The sequence below is a fragment of the Drosophila pseudoobscura genome, chromosome 2, assembly GCF_009870125.1.
Source record: "Drosophila pseudoobscura strain MV-25-SWS-2005 chromosome 2, UCI_Dpse_MV25, whole genome shotgun sequence".
In the NCBI taxonomy this organism is placed as follows: Eukaryota; Metazoa; Arthropoda; class Insecta; order Diptera; family Drosophilidae; genus Drosophila; species Drosophila pseudoobscura.
In genome coordinates, this window is record NC_046679.1 from 5,021,892 (window position 1) to 5,044,658 (window position 22,767).

At 42.9% G+C, this 22,767-nt stretch overlaps 4 protein-coding genes across 5 annotated transcripts in view; 2 read left to right on the forward strand and 2 right to left on the reverse strand.

The window, feature by feature from the left end:
• T48 (FU domain-containing protein T48) overlaps positions 1-14,517 on the reverse strand; it is a 38,917-nt gene extending 24,400 nt beyond the window's left edge. The window contains exons 1-2 of the mRNA XM_001357920.5: positions 14,195-14,517; positions 12,450-13,061 (exon numbers count right to left, since the gene is read on the reverse strand). Of these exons, the coding sequence (XP_001357957.2) occupies positions 12,450-12,684 (235 nt within the window). The 5' untranslated portion in view covers positions 12,685-13,061; positions 14,195-14,517. The remainder of the gene's footprint in view (positions 1-12,449; positions 13,062-14,194) is intronic.
• A 767-nt stretch (positions 14,518-15,284) lies between these two features.
• On the forward strand, positions 15,285-15,977 carry LOC26533075 (probable cytochrome P450 6a14). Its single transcript, XM_033381795.1, has 2 exons — positions 15,285-15,584; positions 15,656-15,977. Exons 1-2 carry the CDS (start codon positions 15,319-15,321, stop codon positions 15,681-15,683), a joined length of 294 nt encoding a protein of 97 aa, XP_033237686.1. The 5' UTR covers positions 15,285-15,318; the 3' UTR covers positions 15,684-15,977.
• An 857-nt stretch (positions 15,978-16,834) lies between these two features.
• ro (transcription factor rough) lies at positions 16,835-22,413 on the forward strand. The gene is given in 4 exon segments (XM_033376789.1): positions 16,835-17,524; positions 21,360-21,594; positions 21,846-22,078; positions 22,081-22,413. Coding segments are annotated over 4 exon segments (1,065 nt in total). The 5' UTR covers positions 16,835-17,025; the 3' UTR covers positions 22,179-22,413.
• Positions 18,005-22,417, reverse strand: LOC4800742 (oxidoreductase-like domain-containing protein 1). 2 transcript variants are annotated; one of them, XM_033376792.1, is made up of 3 exons: positions 22,225-22,242; positions 18,464-18,719; positions 18,005-18,398 (listed from the first exon to the last, which is right to left on the reverse strand). In XM_033376792.1, exons 2-3 carry the CDS (start codon positions 18,590-18,592, stop codon positions 18,141-18,143), a joined length of 387 nt encoding a protein of 128 aa, XP_033232683.1. In that variant the 5' UTR covers positions 18,593-18,719; positions 22,225-22,242; the 3' UTR covers positions 18,005-18,140. The 2 variants fall into 2 exon arrangements, with proteins under 2 accessions (XP_033232683.1, XP_001357959.2); XM_001357922.3 differs by lacking the exon at positions 22,225-22,242 and adding an exon at positions 22,284-22,417 and having other exon boundaries at positions 18,011-18,398.
• Between the last annotated feature and the right edge of the window lie 350 nt (positions 22,418-22,767).

The window sequence follows — 22,767 nt, forward strand, 5'->3', positions numbered from 1 at the left end:
TTTCCCCAAGTGGATTTTCACGTTCTCCTCGTTATTGCTGCTGCTTTATTATTGGTTACCCTTCCTCCAGAGGAGGGGTATTCTGATTGCAACGCAAAGGAGGAAACATCACAGAAGTGTCACCATCCAAAACGATGTTATCGGGAAATTGTGTTGGGTTTCTCCCAAGAAAATGCATATAGAACTGTTCTTTTCCTATTTTCAAGGGGTTTCGGGGTTGCACTTTAGTATTTTTTGTAATTTTTCGATGTATTTTATACAAAATTATAGAACGTATGGAATAAAGTGGTGTCTAGGATCTGGATCAATCAAACATCGATAGATTCTAAAAACACAAAAACAAAAATTCTAAAAATACTACCAAACAAAATACTAAAAATACTGCAAAAATTAATAATATCCACATCCTATATGTATAGACTTATAAAAATAAATGCTAAAAGAGACTGAACAAAATACTGAAATTATTCCAATAAATAATAACACAAACTCTATATAGACTTACAAAAGTTAATACTAACGACTGGAAAAAAAATACTAAAAATACTACAAAAATAAGTACTACTATAATTCAAAAAATTATTTCTAAATCAAGAAATTGTATACAAAATACTAAAAAATACTATAAAAATACTAAAAATACTGAAACTCCAGCAATGCCCAACAATGTTATTCCAAGCAAAATCTTTTCTGTTTTCACCAAAATATTCCCATAATAAATACCGCCTTCAAGGGTATGAAATACGACCTATATATTCTATATATTCTTTAAAAAATACTACAGAATATACTAAAAATAAAAAAAAAACTGAAATCAAAGATATCTCAAAACATATATTCCCAGAGAAGATCTTTTCTGTTTTCACCAAAATATTCCAATAGAAAATACCGACCTACAAGGGTATTAAATACTTCGACCTTCGAATCGTAGTACCTCCCACCGCTCTGCTTCCTTTCTGGCTTTTGGTGGGTTTCAGTTCTTGTTGGTTCAATGATCCAGCCTTGTGTCAATCAGCGTTTTGTTTGGTGTTTGGTGGAAACTGAAGCAGAAATAGAAGCGGAGTGGAGCGGAAATCGGTAGACTAACGAAAATTCCAGCGACTGCAACGAAGGCACGTAGCGACCAAGACCAAGACCAAGAAGTGGTAGCCAAAGCCGCAACAGAAATGAAAACTTCCGCCATGAAAACTGGGGGCGGGGGAGGGGGCAAGAAAAGAAGCTGAAGAGGCAGAACCTGGCTTAAAGGTGCAGGCAGAGTGTGTCCCAGGCAGAGGCAAATCGGCGGCCAAGCCCTTGACTACCTGCTAAGCATTATCATTTAGTTAATATCTCTCTCTCTGGCCAATGTTCCCTTTGTTCCAAGATAGAGCTTAGAAATTCACGAAAAATTCTCCAAAATATACGAACAGACTTCTTCGTTGGCCAAGAACCAGTTTTTGTTTTTGTTTTTTTTTTTGTGGCCAAAAACAAGTTTGGGCTTTCGTTTCGTTTTGTTTTTTTTTTGCCTGCCAAAAGTTGGGGCTTTTAAAGCGTCGAAGCGCCAAAGTTTGCAGCTGTCTGGAAGCCCCATATGAAGCCATAAATGCAAAAAGATATTTCTTTAGGGGCAGGGGCAGGGGCAGAGGCAGTGCCACACTTTCCAAATTAGTTGCCAGTTCATGTAAAATTAATTTCCGTCCAAGTTCAAACTGTTGCAAGTTGCATCTGGCATGCCAGTGCTTCTCCTGTAGCTGCCTCTGCATGTGGCACAGACGACAGTGAAGGCTGCTGCACTCTTGAACCGAGAGAGCAAGTACCGCAAGCGCAGAAGATCGCCAGAAGACGATAAAACCCACAGAGAGGGAGAGAGAGAGAGGGCCCTGCCTGACTCCTGCTGCCAGAACAATGCTGCTTCCCTGTTGCATGCCCCAGCACAGAACAGCACAGCACAGCACAGGAGAGATCAATGACACCATGATGAGCATTTGGGTGGAAGCTGCCTCCTTGGTGGATACTGCCGCGGCACGAAAGAAAGGTCCCTCTCTCGCAGTTGCAGTTGCAGTCGTGAGTGACAAAGTGACTGACTGGCAGACTGACTGGCAGTTAGAACCCGAAACTCGTAGCATTCTACGAAGTGGAGTCTTCGTGGAGTCTGCCTCTTTTGGGGGCAGGAAGTCGTGACACTGTACAAATGTCAGCACTTGCGGGCGTGCGGCTTTGCGGCTTTGAGCCACAACCGCAGCTCTTCCACCAATCAATTATCTTGGCCTACAGACATTAAAGACGCGAAATTTGATATGGGATCCCAAGGGGCGGCAATGACACACGAGGCACAAAGGCCCAAAGGCCCAAAGGCCCCAGAGCCGAAAGTACAGATCCAGAAGGGCCATACACTCGCCTACAAATTAGCGATGACTCTCCTTGGCCACAATCGGCATTAACCTCTGGGGCTGGTTCGAACGCCTGGTGGCACGCCCACAAACTGGTCGTCGCACATGGTCAAGCGCCGCCGAGATACGGCATAGTCAAGTGCCAAGATGCTTGTTATATTTAGATCAAAAGATACAGATACATAAATGGGGACAGTGCGTGACAAAACTATAAGAAATTGTGACATGAAGTAGAGACTTTTAAGAGCTGTACAAATTTCCCATAAGCAAAGGGACACATTCCTTTCGATTCCTACAAACAGAGGACCATTCGCCTTAAATGAATGATCTAATCGCCTAGAAATACCGCTCACAAGTTCCCCAGATGATCTAAAGGGCAAATGTTTATGTTTTTCGATGAAAAAATTCCTATATTAAAGGAAAATATTTAGCCAATAAATGTAGGACGATTTTATGGCAGGAAAATCGCCAGAAAAACAACCATTTTCCCCCGTAATACCGCAAGTCGGAAGTCAAATCCCCGCGAATGATTCGCGAATGGAAATGGAATTGTGGCATCGTTTTGAAAGTCTGTTTAATGTCCTAACGTGTGTTGTTTTCCAAGAATAAAATCTAGTATTGTTTATGGGGTGATTTACGAGATAAAACAGTGCAAAATAACAAAGAATGTAATGGAAAATTAATATTAAAGGAAGCTGTAAATCTGCTTACAGCTGGGATGGTTCCAGGAGGTGTTAGATCTAAACCAAATATAGAATTTCCAGGTACCTTTTTTCCACAATAAGCCTATGCTTTTGAGACGCACTGTGGCCGGCGGATAGACGTGACCAATACCGATTGATGGCTCGTTGTTTGGACCATGGCCAAAGCAGCAATCGAATGTCAACGCTCTCGAAAGACAATAAAAGAGCCCGAAAAAGCCCGAAATCAAAAGCCCACAAAACAGTAGTTAAATCAAGTGTTGCACCCCTCGTCTGCCCCTCTTCTAGCCCTCATCTGCCCCTCTATGTATCCCCCCCTCTCTACAGATCTACAGATCTACATATCTTGTTCATTCGTATCTCTTGTTTTCTTGCGAGTGCCACACGAACGATCAATCACCGCAATGTGGCCCATAAAATGCCTCTGTGTGTGTGTGTGTGTGTGTGCGTTTTGGCCATGTCTCATTTTGAAGCACTTTCCCGATGCGATACGTTTGCGGTTAAGAGAGGGGGGGGGGGGGGCAGGGGGCCTTGGTCAAAGAGATTGTTGCAATTATCTTAAAGTATGAGAGCAGAACCCACAACGGATGCGGGCTCATTAAAATCTTCATTAGGGAAGAAGAGGAGGGGGAGAAGGGGGAGGAGGCGGGGCAGGGGGAGAGTTTATTATTTAAGCATAAATTTAGATCAGATCTCTCAAGTGCTGAGAGATTTATGATTGCTGAAAGCTTCTTCACACTTCTGTCAAAATGAAGCCCAAGAATGTGACAGATCGATGGGTACTTAAGAAAAAGAGGGACAGAGAGGGAAAGGGAGGTAGATAGAGATCTCTCTTCGATCGGGAAAGAGTTCTGTGTTGCCAATGGAACATGAAATTCATTTCTACAGACTATTTTAATGGTCGATCGAGCGTGTCGGACTGTTTGTTGACATGGCACTGGGGGCTCCGGGGTCCGGGGTTCCGGGGTCCGGGATCCGAAGTATTGTATCCCATGGTTACAGGCCTGTATGCGGCCTGTATCTGTATCTTTTGGGCTTTCATTTTTTGGGTTTCTTTTTCTATTTCTGTGGCTAATTAACTTGTAGCTACATTTCTCTCCCGTTTTAACACTTTTGTCGTGGCGTGGGTGTGGGTGTGGTCGTGGTGGGGGAATGGGGCACGCTTATAGATTCCCCATTTTCATGCCACATTGGTTTCGTGGTGAAAGTTCTTAAAGTTCAGGGAACTTTTTGCCATAAATCTGCTTTAATTATCTTATCCTCCAAAGTTCCCATTCATTTGTGTGTTTTTTTGTGCGGTTCATTAGCTAAAAGTTTGGCTGCATAAATTATACAATATATTTCATAAATAATAGCCACTTGTGAAATAGATAATGACCCAAAAAAGGTGGCACGTCTGAAACAAAAAAAGTCGGCGAAAAGACAATCGATTGAATCATTTCGAAAAGTCATTCAAAACAAAAAAAAAACGGAGGTTCGTTCACCTGTCGATCGGCAGAAAAGGGACAGAAGACGGGCAGCAGAGCAGGGAGCAGAGCGGGCAGCAGACAGAAAAGAGCAAACAGTGGACAAGAGAGAGCAGAGCAGCGGATAGAAGAGCTGCAGAGCAGTACAGCAGCGGTGGAGTAGAGCTTCAAAGCAGCGCAGGGCAGAGCAGAGAAGTAGCGAAGAGCAGAGCGGCGAAGGAACAGAGCAGCAGAGCAGTAGAGCTTCAGAGCAGCGGAAAGAGCATAGCAGTAGAGAAGTAGAGGAATAGATCTGCAGAGCAACGGAGGAGTAGAGCAGCAGAGGAGCAGAGCAGTAGAGCAGCGAAGGAACAGAGCAGTAGAGCATTAAAGGTGCAGAGCAGCGTACGAGCAGAGCCGCGTACGAGCAGAGCTAAGAAGCAGCGGCGGGCAGAGCAGAGCCAGTGGCTTAGCAAAGCAGCGAAGAGAGCCGCTGAGCAGCGGTCAGCTTTAATCGTATGCGGAACAAACAGAAACCGAAATAGAGAGAGACAAAGAGAGAGGGTGAGCCGAAGGAGGGGAGCACACACATAGAACCCATCGGGGAACCCAATGTCCAGAGTGACACTCAACTCGAGTACCGTTAGAAACGTAGATAAGGCCATGCGCTGGCACGCCAAACGGTACATTCTGTACAGCGAAACAGACGGGGGGTGGGGAGGGGGGAATGTGCATAAATTGTGGTTAAAATTATGACAAAAACACAACAGGCAAGAATGGAACCCCAAGGTACACAAATAGGAAGAAATGCCTAAAGATAGAGGCCCCCATATCAGCATGGAGCATGGAGCATGGCTCTGGTCTGTCTCCCCAATCAAAATCAATTGATATTGATATTGATAGCACTCCAAAATGATACGCTGATCGTTCTGAAAGAGATTCAAGCCCCCCTGATAAGCCGCTGAAGGAAAGCTCTTTCTCATTTGCATATCAATTGGTTTGGAGCGAAGATTATGGGGGGCGGGGCTATATGATGCGGGCCAGATAGGGTTACAGAATTTGTCAACGGATATCAAATGTTTCGAGAGATTTTTGGTATATATAGAAGGGGTTTCCTTAGCCTAAAATGAAGGGCCATCAATTGGGGATAAATTGGGAAGTTTTCTAAATCGAAATTAAGATATTTTGAAGATTTCCCGAAAATGTTAGAATAATTACCGATTCCTTTGCCATTTTTTGGGAAATTTTTGGAACCCAATCTATAACGGTTTTAGCTGTCTTTTTGGCCATAAAGTTCTTCTCTTAAGATGGACTTTCATTAACTAACAATCCATAAATTACTCCTCATTTTCCAAATCTTTCAAACTTAAAAATAAAAGCCCATTAAAATTGGTATTTTCTCTGAATATTTTTTGATAAATATTACTACATTTTAATGAGGCACTTTGGTGCTCTCCGGAGTGCAGTCTTTGACAATTTTCAAGCATGTAAACGGCGCTATAAAATGACAATTTTATGACTCAACACCGAACCCCCTCCCAACCGAACCCCCTCCCCTTTGCCCCAAGACAAGCTGTAACTAAAAAGTCGTTTAAATAACTAATTTTAAGGCCAGAAGGAGCCAAGAGAGACCCAAAAATAATTTTTGTTGCCATCAGATGATGATGAAATTTTCATTGGCGCCAAACACACACAAAATTTTCGATGAAAATCGAGACAGAAAGAGAGAGAGAGAGAGAGAGAGAGAGGAGAGCATCATTTAATTGAAAGAAAAAGTTTTTAATAGCCCCAAAAATATTTGTGGGATTTACGTATATTTTTTGGTGTGGAATAAAAGCTATGTAAAATACTGATCAAAATATTGCGACAAGGGGGCTCTCTCTCTTTTTCTCTGGGGGATTACCTGGTAAGCGGCTTACGGCGGAAGGCCTCTATAGGGTATCATAAATTGCCACCAAATGCCATGCAAATTTCCTTGTTTTCAGCTTCGTTTCGTAACTGACTGATTGATTGAATGACTGACTGATGGCTGCCCCCCCTCGAGCCCCATTTTATGCACTTGCGTCTGTCGGTCTGCAATAATTGACTGTTTATTGGCAAACGTCGGCTCTGCGGCCTTTTGATCATTTATCGGATCAGTTGCCGCCTCTACACCGCCTTCGGTGTCATGTGGCGCCCCAAAGACGGATCTTTGGGGCCCTCAGGGTGTGTTGCCGCGACAAATTGCTCAGTGCGGAAGCGTTTGCTGCAGGTCCCCCAGGTCCACGTATTTTTATGGCCAATAATTGTGGCTTTGACTTTGATTTCCGTGTGGGCGGCGCCTCAGGTGTGTGTCAGAGGTCAATAGTGAGGCAGGGGGAATTTTTCGGGGGGGGCTAAAGACTTTTGGTGGCGAATCTCACGCCTAAAAAAATAAAATAAATTTTAGGGAAATATTTTAAACGAATTTGGGTACTAAAAAAAGTTGAAGTCGAGTTTTGAAGCCTAAAATAAATCCTTTTGGTGGCGAATCTCCCCCTAAAAAAAGAAGAGATTTATTCCATTAATTTATGAGACTTGGCCGCCGAGGAGCCACAGAAAAGAAAGCCAAATTTCTAGGTCATTGTATATGAAAAAAGCCAAAAAAAATACAGATAAACAAACAAAAAGCGTTGTTGTCTTTCACGGGAACAAAAAAAAAGTTATTCATGCAACTTGTGGCAGCCTGCGGTTGCACACACCCCCCCGCCTGAAGTTCAAATGTCAAAGAAAGAGATAGAGATAAAACATCTGCAGAGATTTCCATTTCAATTAGATGGAAGCCCATTAGGCGGGGGGTGAGGCGGGGCGGGGTGGGGGTGGGGCGATGTCAGAACACAATAATGTTGTTAGTTTTATTTATTCTGCGGCTTGCACTCCATCTGCTGTGCATCTGTGCATCTGTGCATCCGTGCATCTGGCCCGCATCTTTCTGCCTTCCAATGAACTTCAAACTGCTTGGAATTTTACGACTTTTACGACTTCTAGATGTTTATGGCCAAAACAGCAAAGCTGTTGTGGTGGAAAACGAGTTCCCTCGTCGTGGCATCAACGCCCCCACGAAGTGGCAAATGCCCAGACACCAGTTGCCGGAATTCTCTTCTCTGTTCAGCGATTGATTTTTTCCGATTTTATGGTTTTTTATTCAAACATTTTTTTGTGTTGAAACAAAAAAAAACATTCACTTTTTCTTGTGGCACTTTCTTTCTAATCGAAAGTCGCGGTCTTGGCTGGTGGGTGGACGTGGCGGGGGCGGGGGTGGGGGTGCGGCATGTGTTGGCCGCTTAAAAATTACAAAAATAAGTAAAAGCCAAAAAGGAAAAACATGGCCAGACACCTGTTTAGCCCGAAAAAGAGTTTGGCCTCGAATATCGCCTTTTTTTGAACAATGGTTACCCGATAGAAATCTACTCGAAAATTTGCCTATTTCTTTTTCTTTTTGTTTTTTGTTTAAACGATAGAAAGTTCCATTTTGAGATCATAAAAGAAAACCGCCTGCCCCCTCCAGCACTCAATAAATTTTTTTTTTTTTTTGTAAACAAAAACAAAAATGTTCTCCCCCAAAAAAGCATTGCACAATTTTTCCATTTTCTTTTCTTGTATGTAAAATTAAAAACAAATAAATAGCAACAACAAACGATTGAGAAAATAAACAAAAAACAAAGAAAGGCAAGGGGCCTTCGGGGGCCTTCAGTGAGAAGACAATGGTGATACCCTGGAGGGGGTGGGGGGAGGGTGGAGGGGCATTGGGGATACTCGTTGAACTTTTGGAGGGTTTGAAACTTGCTTTCTTTATTTTTAATAATTAATATAATCCTTTTGGGTAGATATTTAGGCATAAATATATATTTATTTATTATTTATATTTTATTATTTATTTATGTATTATTTATATTTTATTATTTTTTTTATTTAATACTATTTTATTATTTATTTTAATAATTTAATTTAATTTATTAATTTATTTATTTTTAATTTATTTAATAAATGGGAATGCTCTAAATCCTGTAACCTGGGGGATTTTATATGTTCAAAAACTGATGAGATAAATATTTTATTCTCAAAACTGCGGATACTACAGATTTATATTTCCGTTTAGATCAATTTTTTGAAAAGATACGACTTGAAAAAGGCATATGTAGATTTTTATTTATTTATTTATCAATGTATTGAATGAGAATGCTCAAAATCCTTTAAAATATAGCGATTTTATGCGCTAAAAAACTTCTTAAATATGTTTTATCCTCAAAGCAACAGATGATACTTATTTTTTATTTAAATTTACATTAATTTTTGGGAAAAAAACGACGCTACGCTTGAGACTGAATCAAAGATCTTTCTGTATCTACCAGTAATTCGTAGTTTTCTTTATTTTTCTTATATAAAAAAGTGTAAAATATTGGATAAATCGGCAGACCATCTATTATCATATTTATAAGAATAAGACACCTATCCTTATAATCTTGGAGATCCCATAGGGTTCTTTTCTAGTATTTCCTGTATTTTCTTTCTTATTTGTTTCCCCCTTTTCATGTGTGTCACATACCATTTCCCACACCTAACACACCCCTTCAATACTCTACAATTAAGGGGTGAATCCCGCAGTGAAGCCCGAGGGCAGTGGCAGGCATTTTCAGGCCATAAAACCGGGCCGGAAACCGTTTCATTTTCTTGACTTTTCGCAAAAGGTGTAAACAAAGGCTGGCGGGGCACTCGCACGGATTGAGTTCTAAAGTGTTAAAAACTACCTGTAAGATACACAGATGATGCGGCCAGAGAGCAGCCCAGCATCCAGAGAGACTGCAGACGAGGGCATGAAATTGTTGGAAAAGATATGCCATGAAATGGGCTTTCGTCAAATTAGCGTGGCAGCGTTAACGATGGCTGCAACACACCGAGAGTATCTAACAGATGGGATTCTGTGTGCTGTTCCTGTGGTTCTCTGTGTTTTCCCCCTCGTGCACTGCCCCTGCACTGCCCCTGCACTGCCCCTGGACTGCTCTGTGGGATATTTCGCACTTTGCCTTTGGGATTCCATGCCGTCTAGTGTTCGTCTGCTACCTGTGGCATGTACTGTGGCCTGGACTGTGCCTTGATTTATATGTGTGGCTGCAAAAACTGCATTCAGTTTTTATCTGTATCTGCATTTGCATGACAGAAACCTTGGGCTGTTATCTAACTCGAAGAATGCATGGACCTCGCCTGACTTTAGCACTTGATCTACACACACACACAGATACACACACACACACACAGAGATACAGCTGAACCCACCTCTAAAGAGGGAGAGATTCCAGGGTCTTCGCCGTTTGAGGCCTCATAAATTCTCTCGTCGTTTAGTTTTTACGATTGTCGGCTGGCTTTGTTTGGTTCAGGCATACACACAGATACACAGATACAGATACACAGAGACATGCCCTGGCACACACACAGATACTCTCGTGTAGCGTTGTATCTTTCAACGTTTCAGCTCTATCTAAATACACGCTGAAGAGTTGAAGTGGAGCCAGCAGCCGCCACAGCCAGCCTCCTGCCAAGATCTTCTGCGTACTGTACTCTCCAGGAAGACTCTCGGGGACTCCGAAAACTGGTCCCTGGCTTGGGCCAAAGTTTGCGTGTTGTTTGCTGAAAAAGACCCCAAAAGCAACTCTTCTTTGGGCGGGGGGGAGATTCATTCAGGTAGTAGCCCTAGCCACTGTCTAAGATGTGGCCCCGGGGTCCAAAGATATTTCATATTTATTTTTCAGAAATATTTTGGTTTAAATAAGAGATTGAGGAATGTATCTGTGATTCGAGGAAGGCGTGCAAATATTTTAACGGTCTTTAAAGAACATTTCGGGGAACTTGTTTTTCCTTCATTTGGAATATAAACTTCAGTTCCGATTTTTTCAAATAATACAGGTGCTAGGGGTTTAGGGAAAAGAATTGATTGAGGCCGTTACTCTGGCGAGTCAAAGGAATATCTGGGGACATGTTTTCCCTATTCTAGATGTACTTTTTGCCCCATTTTAGGTGATCTTACTATTTATCAATGTTTAAACGATATTTGGTTATATTTTCTGGGTTTTTAGTTAATTTTAAAGCCCTTAAACTTCTGTTTCAATGAAGAACAAAAAATTCTTCTTTTTCCCTGGAAAATGTTCTAGAAATATGATACTTTTCCAGCACTTAAAGAACCCAAAACAAAATCTGTTTTGTTGTTAATCTGCCCTCAAAATGTGACTCTTCTTTGGGATATCCATCGGTTACTCATCAGAGCTGCTGGGTCTGAGGGATCTGTTGGATCTGGTGGGTCTGTTTTTAATTATGACACATTTAAGAAAGCCCCCCAAAAACGCTGACGAGTCAGACAAAACTCCAAAAGAAAAGGCCGCCGCCGCCGTCGAGATGGAGAAAGAGTCGGAGAAAGGGATAGAGAGCCCGACCTCTCCCTCTCTCTTTAGAGACATGACGAAAGTACTTTCCTTTTCACGCTCATAAAATGGGACTCGCATAAAACTTGAAAATTTTGTCATAAAAAAAAATCAAAAATGTACGAAGCGACACAGCATTTAAGCGGCTTAAATGTCATTTAAATAAACCTCCCCCTGCCCCCCCTCGACCAAGATCTGGGGGAGGTCAAGGGGAGACTACCTTTCGAGTCGATACTTGAGACCCTTTCACTCTATCATCGCGAGCAACGGGAAGGCAGGAAGTGGAAGTCTGCCAAAAAGATCGAAGAGTCCCCCCAAAAAAAAGCAAAAAAGAAACCCCTGGGAGACGTCTGGATCTCTGTGTGATTACACTTTAATCTGGTTATAATGAGGCTGGAAAATTACCCCAACGGATGTGCTGAGAGCGTGCCTGGCCGCAGGAATGGGACTCCCGACTGAGATTGAGAGCCCAACCTGTGGTTGACATCCTGGTTGCCAGCCTGTGGGATCACCATTCATCTTTCAAGTGCAGCAGAGATCGGATTACCCGGGCGAAAGAAGAGCAAAAGAGTTTTTAGTGTGGAAGAGGGACAGAGCAGGGCAGAGACGGAGGCAGAGCAGGGCAGAGCAGAGCAGAGCAGGGCAGAGACAGAGGCAGAGACAGAGGCAGAGACAGAGGCAGAGACCGAGGCAGAGACCGAGGCAGAGACCCTCCGAGAGAACAAACGCCGAACCCCAGACACAATGCAAAGCAGACTCTATCGTCCCGAAGTTTGTATACCCTTTATAGTGAGAGGACCAAAAAGGGATACTATTTTACACAGAAAAAATTCAGGAGTCCACCTGTATCGCTTCGTCTATTCATGCTTATTAGAAATATAACAAAATACTTCGACTACTCCTCGCATATAACACTTTCTGCCACACACGCTTTTCAAGGGTATAACAAAAAGGTAGAGAGGGAGAGAGGGAGATCCCACCGAAACCGAAAGACGAAACGAAGGAGACAACCGAGCAGACACGACGAGCCGAGCAAATACACTTGTTCGGCTCTGTTGTTGTTGTTGTATGTTTCGGAAATATGATGCCGCCAAGGCGCAGGTCATAAATAAACCAAAGACACGATCGGACAGAGAAAGAGAGAGAGAGATGGGGAGGGGGGGAAGAGTACCCCTGGCAGACAGGAAAGTGTTGTAAGATAAGCGTTAGATAAGCGCCGCGCAAACGGGAGACATACCTGGAGAAAGGGAGACGGGAGAGAGGGGAGCGTGGAGGGTGGAACCCCAACAAAAAAGTTCTCTCGGCTAAGAATGGTTTTTGATAAGAAGAGCAATGAATGAAAGTTGTATAGTTTTTTGGTTGTTTTTGGGTTTTTTTTTGGGAAGGTATACAATTTCCTGGAAGTTGTGGAAGGAGAACATCAATTTGGTGTTGAGATACCCCGGAAGATGGGAGTTGAAACCCCTCTCCATCCAACACTAGAATACCCCCCTTCCCATTTACCTGAACTCAAATGGATGCCCGGCAAAATCACCGACGATTCCGCCTTGAAGCCCCCCGTCTGGAGGCCACTGCTGCTCGTCGGCTTCTCCATGGCCATGTCCAGGGTGGTGGAGCCATCCAAATCGACGAGGGTGTTGCCCTTGAAGAGACCCGCGCTGCGGTACTCCTTAGCAAAGGGTGTCGCCGCCTGGGCCGCCCCCGCGACCATTAATACCAGCCACACAATCGGGCACATTTCTTTTCTCACTTTGAGCCACTTCTCATACAGGTTGCACTCGACACACAGACACTCATACAACACGATAAATGGGCACCAGTCGATGGGGGGAATTATAATTTGGACGACGCGTGACACTTTCAATTAACACCGAGCACAGAGCACAGAGTAAGCGCGAAAAAAAACTGTATAACTTTTGATCATTAAATTAGTTAAGGTCGGGACCGTAAATTCAATTTTGCTCTCTTTTTGCGGCGTTTTCTTGTGTTCCGCCAGTTAGGGAAATTATGTGTGTCAGCAATTAGTTGGAGACGACCGCCGCCCGTCCGTCCGTCCGTCGAAGCCGGCCAGGGGGGCTGGCCAGGGCCTTAAGTGTGTCACACGATTTTCGGGCACTGCAAAAAGATAAGAGAGAGAGGGATATACGATTAGTGAGAGGCTATAAGGAAGGGAAGAGTACAGGCAATCACTTTCAAAAAAACATTTTCGTTGCATTTCTAAAAATGGATGAATTTGTTTGGTCAAAAACTGCAAGATCTATGTCAAGTTCCTCATCGATAGATCTACAAATAGATCTAGACAAAAGACAAAAATGGAGTAGGGTAGAAAACTCCTTCTTTCTGCATCTCAAAACTTCTCCGAACTAGAGAACCCTCTGAAAGGGTAGCACCTAACATATATTGAATAACATTGTTTATAACGTTACTTTCTGTCTCTGCCATTCCCTCATTCTCATTCCTAACGGAACACATTGCCGACAGCTGTTCGAAATGCAGTTATGTTGACATACTCCAAGCGCAGGCGCAAGCACCGTTGCAGCGATATTTTCTATCAATCAAAAAAAAAACACACATCCATGTTAATTTCCATTTAAATTTCCCCATAATCTGGTGGGCATGCGCGGGATGGAACAGGACTTGGGAGAGCGGATATAAGCCCACAGAAATTCCCGTAATGGGAATTAAGGAAAGGAAATTGAAAGAAAAATCCCAGCCTCTCCCACGCCCCGATCTCAATGAAGCGCTGTGTGTGCGAGGGAGAGAGTCTGTGCGCCCTTAGCGCCGCTCATAAAAATATCAATGGAAATGCAGTTATTGTTCTTCTTGTTGGACAGAGAGAGGGACACAGAAAGAGAGAGCAATGAAGCGCAGCGGAGGCGCAAGCACATGGTGCCAGCGTCTGTCTCGCTCGAACAGCGCTTAGGGGGAGAATATAATTAAAAGCAACAATAAAAACTGATGGATGGCCACACAGATACATTTTCGCACACACACACAGAACCAAAAAGGCCTTTGAACAAAAACGAGTTTTAACAAAATATTTTTGCATTGCACAAAAAACAAACACACTCCACTCGCGCGCACAACAAACAAAACGCAATATCAAGACAATAACCGTTTTGAGTAATATCCCCCTTGGAAAAGGGAACGAGAAAGAGCAGCGGCATGCACAGACAAGTGCAATGTTTGTTATTGCATGTCTTTGCCAGTCCTTTGCTTGTTTTTGCAACAAAACGAAATTGGCATACCTTTTTTTGTTTGTGTTTCCTTAAAGAACTTTTCATTAAATTCGTTTATTCCTTTTTGCACTTTCGCTTCACTCTCTTTTCGAACTAACGGTAAATCCGCGAAACGTATGGCGCACGCGAAGACAACAACACAGGCATAACTGCAAAACGTACGATCGCTTTTGTTGTTAACTTTGATGACAAACAGTTCGTAGTCCGCAAATACGAAATTTTTGGTTCAAACAAATATATCGGCCAACAACCAAACGAGCGCGCGCAACGAACCGCACGATCGAAAATTCAGAAAAAAATTACACCATCTGTGTTGGCAGTGTGACCGAAGGAACGAATTTAACCCACTTGAGCCCCCTCTATTTAAACAGTTGAACGACTTTGGGTAAATGGCGCAAAATCCTACTAATTGTTAATTCTTATTGTAGATCCTTCCTTTTAACTCGCAAAAAACCCGACGAATCTTTCACCAGAACTGGGCTAAAATTATTACATTTTCATACCCTCTGGGCTTACAATGGGTTAATCGTTCACCGTCAAAGATTGGAAACCATATTCCTCGATTTTTATATTCGATTTGATATTGCTTGCTAGCTGGGACTTACAAACCTGAACGCATGATTTTATCCGATGGATAGATTAATTTTCTACTTGGCTGGCTTCTTAAACTAATCCCTTTTATTGGATTTCGTCTAAAAAAGTCAATCGTGATCATTTTTGGCAACATTTTTTTGGTTTTGGTTCTTGCGAGCTAGTTGCTACGGGCCTTACCTAGGTACTTACTGGTAGCCTAAAATTCTTTAATTTATGAACTACTTCCGCGCTATTGATAACAGTGGTGGCCTGTTAAATTTGATACACTGCTAACCGTACACTGTAATGTAGAATTAGCGCCATCTGTTGGTAGTTACAAAAATTATACATGGGAAAACATGCAAAGGGAAATTTTAACAGAGAAGAAACAACTAAAAGAAATACACTTTCACCTTAATATTACGTTAACATTTATCCTCCTTCTCGTTAGCAGAAGTGTAGTTGCTTCCCTTAACAGCCTTGAAGTTTTTGTTGGCAAAATCAAACGTAAACACAAAAATATATATATAATTTTTTGTTGGTCCTGGACCATCGAGCAAATGGCTGCCCAGCCTTTCGGGTTCTTCATAGCTGGCTTCGAGACTTCTTCGAGTACAATTTCCTACTGTTTGTATGAACTGGCCCAGCATCCCGATATTCAAAGCCGCGTTAGAGAGAAAATCGAAACGGTTCTCCAAAATGTGGAAGGAGGCGGGATAACATGCGATGCTTTGGCACAGATGAGCATCCTAGAAAGAGTCTTACCAGGGCAGGCAACAATGAACCAGTTGAACATAAGTCTCCCAAAGGACTATAAAATGCACCAGTTAGTATATCAATAAGCGTTCCTTGGTGATAGATTTGATCAATCTAATTTTGAATGCTCCTCATCTGTAGGATTAATCCACATATGCATATTGCTTAGAGAACCACTAACTGGAACCAGCGATACTAGTGATGCTGTCCATCCCTGTGGAAATTAAATGGCGAGAACGTCAAATTTTGACAGCGACAACGTCAAATATTAACAGCTGACAACGTCAAACTTTGCCAGCTGTCAACTCGCCAATTTTCATTGGTTATAAATATTCCAGCCAATGAGAAGGAAGAGGGGAGAACAAATTTGTCCTCCACAGTGGTTGAGACACAGTTGAAACTTGAACTAAAATATATTATTAGGGAATTTCAAATTAAATGAAGTAAATAAAAATTAAATAATTTTCAAGAATGAACGTTTCGGATCATTTATATCTTTGATATAAAAATGTGTCGTGAATTTAAAGCTTCGGCTATTGTATTTTCTTCATGTTAATTCTTGAAAAAAAGTTATTAAAAGTAATTACATAGAACCAACTGCAGGGATACTTGAAATATATTAGTTTCTGCACGTAAATTCTTGATAATTCGCGGTACAACGGGATAATTTTTTCGTCTTTAGCAAGTGAGACAGTGGTTTTCATAAAGTCTAAAACTAGAATCCTTTCCACAGCAAGTAGGAACACCCCATCAGAAGATATGATCTTTCTTCTTTTTTGGTACGTGCAACAGCACCATGATCTTGTCTTTTGGGTATTCTTCTGCTTCTTCTGCTTACATGTCTTTCATTATAATACCTTTTTTATAGTAATGCTTTACCTATGGGGTTCTGTTTAGCTAGTTCTATAGTGAATAGAACATAGAATTGCTTTAATCGGGGCTCTCTCTGTTCAGACATCGCCTCATAAGGCAGTACAGTCTCTCCTTTCCGGGCAACATCATCACCCACATTCGCTGTGAACAGAGAAGGGTCCCTTAAAACCTCTCCATACTTTTGAGAATTCCTTGTGCCAATACCAGAGTTCTGTTAACGAAGGTTCTGTTGGACTTCAACAGAGAACTGTTCACAGACTGCAGGAGCTTTCAATCCTCCACCGAAAACAACCCTCTGTGGGGTAACATTCTGTTGGGGGTGTGTTCCTTATTCAAGTTTCGTCCGGAATTCAGCCAATCAGAGCCTCTCAGCCCTTGTTTGCCGGTCTGCGGCGGATGATATTTTTTTATTAAGCGGAATTTTAGGCGTCTTTGCTGTTAATTTTTTTGATGTGGCGCATAAATTGTTTGTTATTGCCAGCGCAGGATAACCGTCGTCGTCGCAGTCGCCGTCGCCGTCGCTTGACCCACGGCCGGGCATCGGAAGTAACGCCAATTTCAGTCGCTCGCCGATTAACCCAGCGATTAGTCGTTCATTAAGTCGTTCCGTGACCATAACCGAACCGAACCGGCCCCAAATGCAACGCCAACACCAAGATCTGGTGGCTGCCGTGCAGGGAAATGCTAGGGATACCATCAGGACCTCCAGTCCCATTCCGTCGCAGACAAACACAAATATCCCGACTCCGCAGCGTCCGTCGTCGCCGCGGCAGTTCTTCGAGCGACTCTACGGGCACCTCGAGACGCGCAGCAGCGAGAGCGGCGACATCGATGTGGGCACCCACCACAAGCCCCCGCCGCCCTGCGACACGCCCTACCACAGCGACGGCGGCAGCGTGTCGTCTCCGGACATCTCCATCAGCGATGAGCGCGTGTCGCTCGTTGGGTTTCCCCCATATGACATTTATGGTGCCTCCAAGGATTACCCGCCGCCGCCGCAGCAGCAGAAGCACAGCTACGTGGATCCGCCGCAAGGGATTACCACGGCAAGTGGGGCTCCCGTAGCCGTACTGCCACCTGGATTTCCACCTGGGTTTCCTGGTGATCCGCATTTCAGCGCTGGATTTACTGCCTTTTGTGAGTAGAACCTAAGATCTTATCCTGCTTGCCAGGAGATTGAATAGACTGCGAATGTTTGAGGTAGAAAATGTAGCCCATTGAAGGATCCTAAAGAAGTGTCTTAAAAGATATTTTGATTGGGTTTAAGTTCTTTAGAAGGTTCCTTTGAAATCAAAATGAGGATACCCTGAGGTCGCGGCACGCGTGCTTTAGATTTCAACTCAAAAAAGGCCTTGAATTACGACTGGAATTAGGGAGGACTATGTTTAGTACCAAAATATATATAATCTGTCTAAAATATCCATCTATATATCTAAGGATAGTCTCAAGGTCTTACGGTGATCGGTAACTAAAGGAAAACTTAAAGCAAAGTCCGCTGAACGACACCAGCCTTCACCCAATAGAACACCTTCCATTCTCTCAAGTTCCATGTACCATAGAACATGTTTCCAATGATTCTTTGATTGATACACCCACAAATCAATGAACAACCACACGTTTTCCTTTGCCTCTCAACCCTTAGATCTTATTATGAGGTTTGTTGTTCTTAAGCGCTAAGTACATGGGTAAATTTGAGCTACTACGAAATGTTGCCTAACTAAAAACCATACAGTTTGGTGTAATTTCTTTTGTACTACTTTGGGGGTGTCTTTGGAGTTTTCGGGTCCTCGGTGGTACCTGCCGGGGGCTTCTCCTCGTGGCGCAGCAGGTTCATGTTACGTAGCTCCAGGCTGAGGAACATCTTAAGGTTCGGATCGGTGATCTTGCTGAGGACTATCTCTCGGGCACGCTCATCATTGTTGTCCAGAAGTTTGGCCAGCGTCTGGGCGTAGTCCAGCCAGACGCAATTGGCACAGCCGGACATGCAGCATGTGGTGGGCTCTGGGGGTATCTGAAAGGGGAAAAACCTATTAAGAAATCTGTTGGAAGAAGCTTCGATCTTGTGGAAGCACTTACCACAATGTCCTTTGGCGTTTTGTCGGCCAAGTGCCTGGCCAGGGAAGCGATAGCCCAGCGTCCTCCTCCACCTCCACCGCGCCTGAGGAGCAAACAGCGCGGGCAACTGAAGCCCAGAGGAGCCAGCATTTTGCACCAGATCCCGAAACTCTATGACTGGTAAGGCGTTGAGGAAGTGATGAGCATTTCACACGCCTTCACCGACAGAAACAGGTGCCGCCGAGTGTCGGCCCGTAAAGACTTGGTTCCGCCGGAACTACAAAAAATCGGATGCAGAAAAAAACCCCTGATTAAGTGCAAGTGCTATTGAATATCCTTACAGCCAGGATTATGCAGAAATCAGCAATGAAAAAAGCTTCAGAAGGTGGGGGGGGGAACGGCCACACAATGAGAAATGGGGAAAAGAAATTAGTTGGGGCAACAAAAAAAAAACAGAAAAAATGAATGAGAAGAAGAAAAAAATTAAAATGCATTCAGCTGTGAAAGTTTTCGTTTACTTGCGGCATTTTCGTTTTCTTATGCGGTTGTATGGGGTCTGGGGTTCGAGGTTTGTGGCTTGGGCCGGGGGAGGGGGAGGGGCAGGGGGATTCAGGTGTGTTGCAGGTGTGGCAAGAAGGATAATGAAAAAGGATCATGCCGCACTGAAGGCAGTGAGGCAAATGCGTAACCATGGAAGCAATTGATGAAATTGTTTGCCAGCGGAAAAGGTTAAGTTTTTGGATGGAGCTTTAATGAAACATTTCGAAGGAATAAATGTGTTTTAAATTTTCGAATATTTCTTAAAGAATTTCTAGCAATTTTCATCTTTATCTTTCATCTTATTTAATTATGATTTTTTGTGATACAGTCGATCTTACATATATTCTTTTTTGCAGAATATAGCATTGTAGTGTTCTGGAAATAGGTTCGTTATAGAGAAGTTCGACTGTATCTTAATGAAAATTTTATATTTATTGCTTAGATTCATTATCGTTAAAATCGATATAGTTTTATTGTTATATCTATAAAAAGGTAGCTCTTTGAGACTCTGGAGAGAATAAATATATTCCAATAACACATCTCATACTAAGTATTTGAAATCCTAAAACATCTCCAACCCTAGGCTATCCTGATTTGTTCTTTAAAAAATTTAGGAAATATGAATACTGCAACTTTTTGAAACAAATTCAGGAATTATAAGATTTTTCATTCAATAAAATTAAGGAATTGTGTAAAAGTAATGTTTTTAGATATTATTATTGAAATTAAAAGTCGTTTGTGAATAGCTTATGATAGGAATATGTTCGAAAATTGATCCACAGATCCACAGATCGAGACACACTAATCTTAAGGATATAATGTGATCCTGAATCCAACATTTTGTAGACTGACTCGCTATCTAGACCGAAGTCTAACCCTCAACGCCTATTGTCCCTTAAACAGAAACTAAATCAAAGAGAAATCTATGAAATCTATACCTATACAATATTCATTTAGCTTCGAGCTGAACTTGTACAAATCATAAGTAAGCCAACAGAAAAAATTAGCATTGTAATTGAGCTTGACAGGAAACCTAAAAAAACAGACACACACACACTGGAGAAAGTTCCAAAGGGGGAACCACAACAGAACCGTCCAAAGGACACTTGCATATCGTATTTCACACGTGATTTCAAAGAAGAGCCAGAAAGGAAGAAGGCGAAAAAACTTGTCGGGAAAAAAATAACTTAAGCCGTAGGAACTTTTGAGGCAAAAGGGGTAATCAAGTAAAAACTACTCGTAGAGATTACCAATGTACCGCCCCTGGGTCCACACATCCCCGTTCCCCGATCCCCCGTTTCCCCTTTCAACACCCACCGAAACAACTTGTCAGCTTCGCCTTGTTACCTCAATTAGAAGCCTCTAAAACCCACCAAACAATGTTGTGTGGGTGGTTTTATGGGGGAGGGAAGGGAAGAGGGGGGGGGGTCTAGAGCGGGGCATAATGTGCGGTTGGTTGGACCACGACAGAGCGACAGAGACACCACACTCTCGGCGAATGCAAACAAACGAATAGTCGGACGGATGGCTGGATGGCTGGCTGGGAGAGTCGTCCTCACGGATGATAATAATGATGATGATGAGAGGCTGAGGGAGGGAGGGAGTGCCAGCCAGCTGTTGGTATTGTTAAAAGTTTCCCGGATCAGCAGCATAGGATTGCCCAAAACGAAGAAGCAGTAAAAAACAGGAAACTTTGAGCGGACCGAAACACGTGTAAAATGCATTCTCTAATGTGCACCACAAACGCGATGAAGAGCCCGAGGGAGGCATTGCTTAATTATTTGTTTAACTTAACAAACACGCAAACCACATTCCGAATCGTTTAGTTCGTTGAGGACACGGCTTGATGGTTTGTTAATGTAAGATTAATTTCGCTCTAACATCTCTATTGTGTGATGGCATATGAATGGGCAGGGGATGGGGATTGGGAATGGGAATGGAAATAATTATGACTATGAATAAACGTTTACCAATTCGAAAGGCACTGAAATGATGATCTATTTGGAAATTTTTTGGGTATGGGAAGTACTTGAGGCTTTGGAAATGGCTTTAGAAGTTAGGCCTATGATGTGGGGATTGAATATGCTATAAGAATGTATGCATGGGTGGGTAAATGATTAAGATTCAGGAACATATCTTTAGAAATTTATTGGGAATTTGGTATAAATATATTACCCAGCAAAGGAAACTTGGATTTGGAACAGATATGGCTAGAAATACGAAGGGTTGGAATAGATCAAACCACAAATATTCACCCCTTTAGGCACTTAAACTTCGATTCGGAATACATAAGTATCTCTCATCTCAACAATTTCTTCTAGAAAAGTTTTCGGAAATCCCTTTAGCACTCTGTGACACCCTTTGTTCTCCATTTCAGTGGCACGCCGTCGTCGCAAAGAGGGAAGACAGCGTCGCCAGCGAACCACCTTCAGCACCGAGCAGACGCTGCGTCTGGAGGTGGAGTTCCATCGGAACGAGTACATCTCCAGGAGTCGCCGCTTCGAGCTGGCCGAAACGCTGCGGCTCACAGAGACCCAGATCAAGATCTGGTTTCAGAATCGTCGGGCAAAGGATAAACGGATTGAGAAGGCGCAAATCGATCAGCACTACAGGTGAGTGGAGTACCGAAAAATGGAAACGGGAAAGGGGATTGGGATTGGGCGAGGGTCTCCCCCCTTTTGAAACGGAAGTAATTCAAGGAAATGTCACTAGTTTAATTGATGTCCCCACATTAAATTAACACGAAATTAATTTTACGACATTTATGCGCACACAAACGCAATTAGACAGCGGACATATCCTTATCGAGGGGGTAGTCCTCAAGCCGAGTGCCGAGTATTATTTGATGTAATCAATTTTTCAGGAACTTTGTCGTGGCCAATGGTTTTATGAGCTCTATAATGGGTCAGACTACACCGAGCTATGCCCCCGCCCCCGCCAGCAGTGCGACGTCCCTACCAGTGGGCCTCGCTTACTATCCAACGCTGCCAAAGGACAGCACGCAGGGCCAGCACGTAAATAACAATGGTGGACATCCAGATGCTAATTATATAGACATCGAAGAGCGATACGAGACGCAGCAACGCCGACGCCTTTCCTTCAACATCAGCAACAGCGTCGGTGGCGGCAGCGCAAGTGCCAGCAGTCGAGCAGTCAATACTTGCTAGCAATTAACCAGGAAACTACTTTTAACTGAGCTTTAACTTAGATTTAGCCACTAATCATCAGCTTAAGCTAATTACCGAATAAATTTAGCTGCAAACAAAATCACTTAACCAACGTATTTCTCTGGTTATCTCACCTTTTAGACACTAGTGAAAGTTTGTACAGAACATTACCACACTCTTGGCCCCCGCGGGTTTTTGTTTATATAAGAAAAGAGACAAAAAAATTTTGTTTTTACAAATAGAAGAAAAACTAACAAACAAAAATGCAGCCCTCTGGGGCAAGCAGCTGTTGCTTAACAGAGCCATGTAGAGTGCAACAGTGACATGTTAGGCGCCAAGCGATAGTTACGATACTATCGATTTTCGTTGTATTTTCTATTATTTTTTATGTTCAAATCGTGTAGAAATGCCATTAAGAGCCAGGTCCCAGGCCACGTCGATCAATTCGCATCAAAATATACATTATTTTTCGAATACGGCGGAATGAAAGACATATCAAATAGTGGATAACGAAGGTTTCACACTGGCGCTTCCATGCAGCGTTTTTCATCGGTATATTTACGGCATTTTCTCAACCACAACCTGAGCGGTTGTTAGCCGATGGTTTTCAAATGCAAC

Bases quoted from the DNA above. Each gene is read 5' to 3' on its own strand.
- LOC26533075 (XM_033381795.1), top strand. From the start codon at position 15,319: ATGGCTGCCCAGCCTTTCGGGTTCTTCATAGCTGGCTTCGAGACTTCT. The intron at 15,585-15,655 runs GTTAGTATATCA...CCTCATCTGTAG, and splicing joins AAGGACTATAAAATGCACCA to GATTAATCCACATATGCATA.
- LOC4800742 (XM_033376792.1), bottom strand. From the start codon at position 18,592: ATGCTGGCTCCTCTGGGCTTCAGTTGCCCGCGCTGTTTGCTCCTCAGG. The intron at 18,399-18,463 runs GTAAGTGCTTCC...TTCCCCTTTCAG, and splicing joins AAACGCCAAAGGACATTGTG to ATACCCCCAGAGCCCACCAC.